This window comes from Homarus americanus, unplaced genomic scaffold, assembly GCF_018991925.1.
Source record: "Homarus americanus isolate GMGI-L3 unplaced genomic scaffold, GMGI_Hamer_2.0 scaffold26019, whole genome shotgun sequence".
Classification (NCBI taxonomy): Eukaryota; Metazoa; Arthropoda; class Malacostraca; order Decapoda; family Nephropidae; genus Homarus; species Homarus americanus.
In genome coordinates, this window is record NW_024736369.1 from 162,501 (window position 1) to 163,973 (window position 1,473).

At 44.1% G+C, this 1,473-nt stretch overlaps 1 protein-coding gene across 1 annotated transcript in view; it reads left to right on the forward strand.

Annotated features, from left to right (window-relative positions):
- LOC121872159 (rho GTPase-activating protein 32-like) overlaps positions 1 to 1,012 on the forward strand; it is a gene marked incomplete at its 3' end in the record, with an annotated part of 107,721 nt that extends 106,709 nt beyond the window's left edge. Inside the window, 1 exon segment of the mRNA XM_042374837.1 lies at positions 764 to 1,012. Within this exon segment, the coding sequence (XP_042230771.1) occupies positions 764 to 1,012 (249 nt within the window).
- Between the last annotated feature and the right edge of the window lie 461 nt (positions 1,013 to 1,473).

The window sequence follows — 1,473 nt, forward strand, 5'->3', positions numbered from 1 at the left end:
CTAACAACAGATGCTATTCAATATTCATGTGATATGTTGACACTCAATATTACACATGCATATCACATTAACCCACATTAACACACATACATATGCTGTTTACCTGTTGAAATGAAGTGAATCGTGTTAGCGTGGTTGACAGGTGTGGGTGGTTGAACAGGTGTGGATGGTTGACAGGTGTGGGTGGTTGAACAGGTGTGGTGGTTTGACAGGTGTGGGTGGTTTGACAGGTGTGGGTGGTTTGACAGGTGTGGGTAGTTGAACAGGTGTGGTGGTTGATAGGTGTGATGATTGAACAGGTGTGAGGGTTGAACAGGTGTGAGGGTTGAACAGGTGTGATGATTGAACAGGTGTAGGTGACGAGGTTATTTTAAATTAAATGTATGTTAAAGTGAGGTTACATTATGTTACTATATTTTAAAGTTATGGCTACAATATATTAATTAATTGGTTATAACTTGTAAGGTGATGCTATGTTATGTTAATTATATATTAAATAAAGATTAGAGTATAATTTACATATAACAATGAGACTATAATTAAGTACAGTATACAGGTAGGTTAAAGTGGTAGGGCAGACTATAATACATAAGTCTTTTGGTTAAGAGTTATTATATCACGTTATTTTGTTACGAGAGAATTTGTTTATATGTTAATAGTATTGTTGAATCATGTTAAAATTACTATTGAATCATGTTATAGTTATTGAGTCATGTTTGTTTGTTTTAGTAACATACCTGACGTGTCGTGTTCTTATCAACAGGTGTCGTTGGTGTCTGAGGAGCTGAAGCCACTGTGTAGCGGAGGCAGCGGCAGCGGGAGCGGGGAGGACGCTGAGAACCGCTCACTCCTGGTGCAGGTGGCGTCCCTCGGCCGCTCCTGGGTCCTCCGCCGGACTTATGAGAATTTCCGCTTCCTTGACCGTCAGCTTCACCGATGCTGCTACGACAGGAAGGTCTCCCGCCTCCCGGAGCTGCCCCCGGAGGAGAACCTACCCGGAGATGACAGAGAGGTGAGTGGTGGAAGAGGAGGATGGGTTAGGGAGGTGTGGTTGGGGTAGGGAGGGGTGGGGTGGGGTAAAGTTGGGGAAGGTAAGTGAGAGAAAGTGGAGAAGAGCCTGCCAAGAGACGACTGAGAGGTGGGTGTTGGGGAGGAGAGGAAGAGGAGTGGAGGGGAAGGGTGAGGATGGATGGAATGGGAAGGAAAAGAGGACCATCCTGCCTTACTAACACAGAGGGGAGTTACTGAGGGGAGTGAAGACTTGAAACAGTTATGGTAAGGAGAGGGGAGAGGGAGGGAAGCGTGGGTAATAAGAGGGGATGTTTTGAGTGTTGACAGAACAAGTGGACAGAAGACCTCAGTTAAGACTTATTAATAAACATAAATATCCTCTAAATATCCCCTCAAACTAAACAATTAACATCATTAGTGACTGAGAGTTACTTACTGCTACATGTTGAAGGGAAACACCGC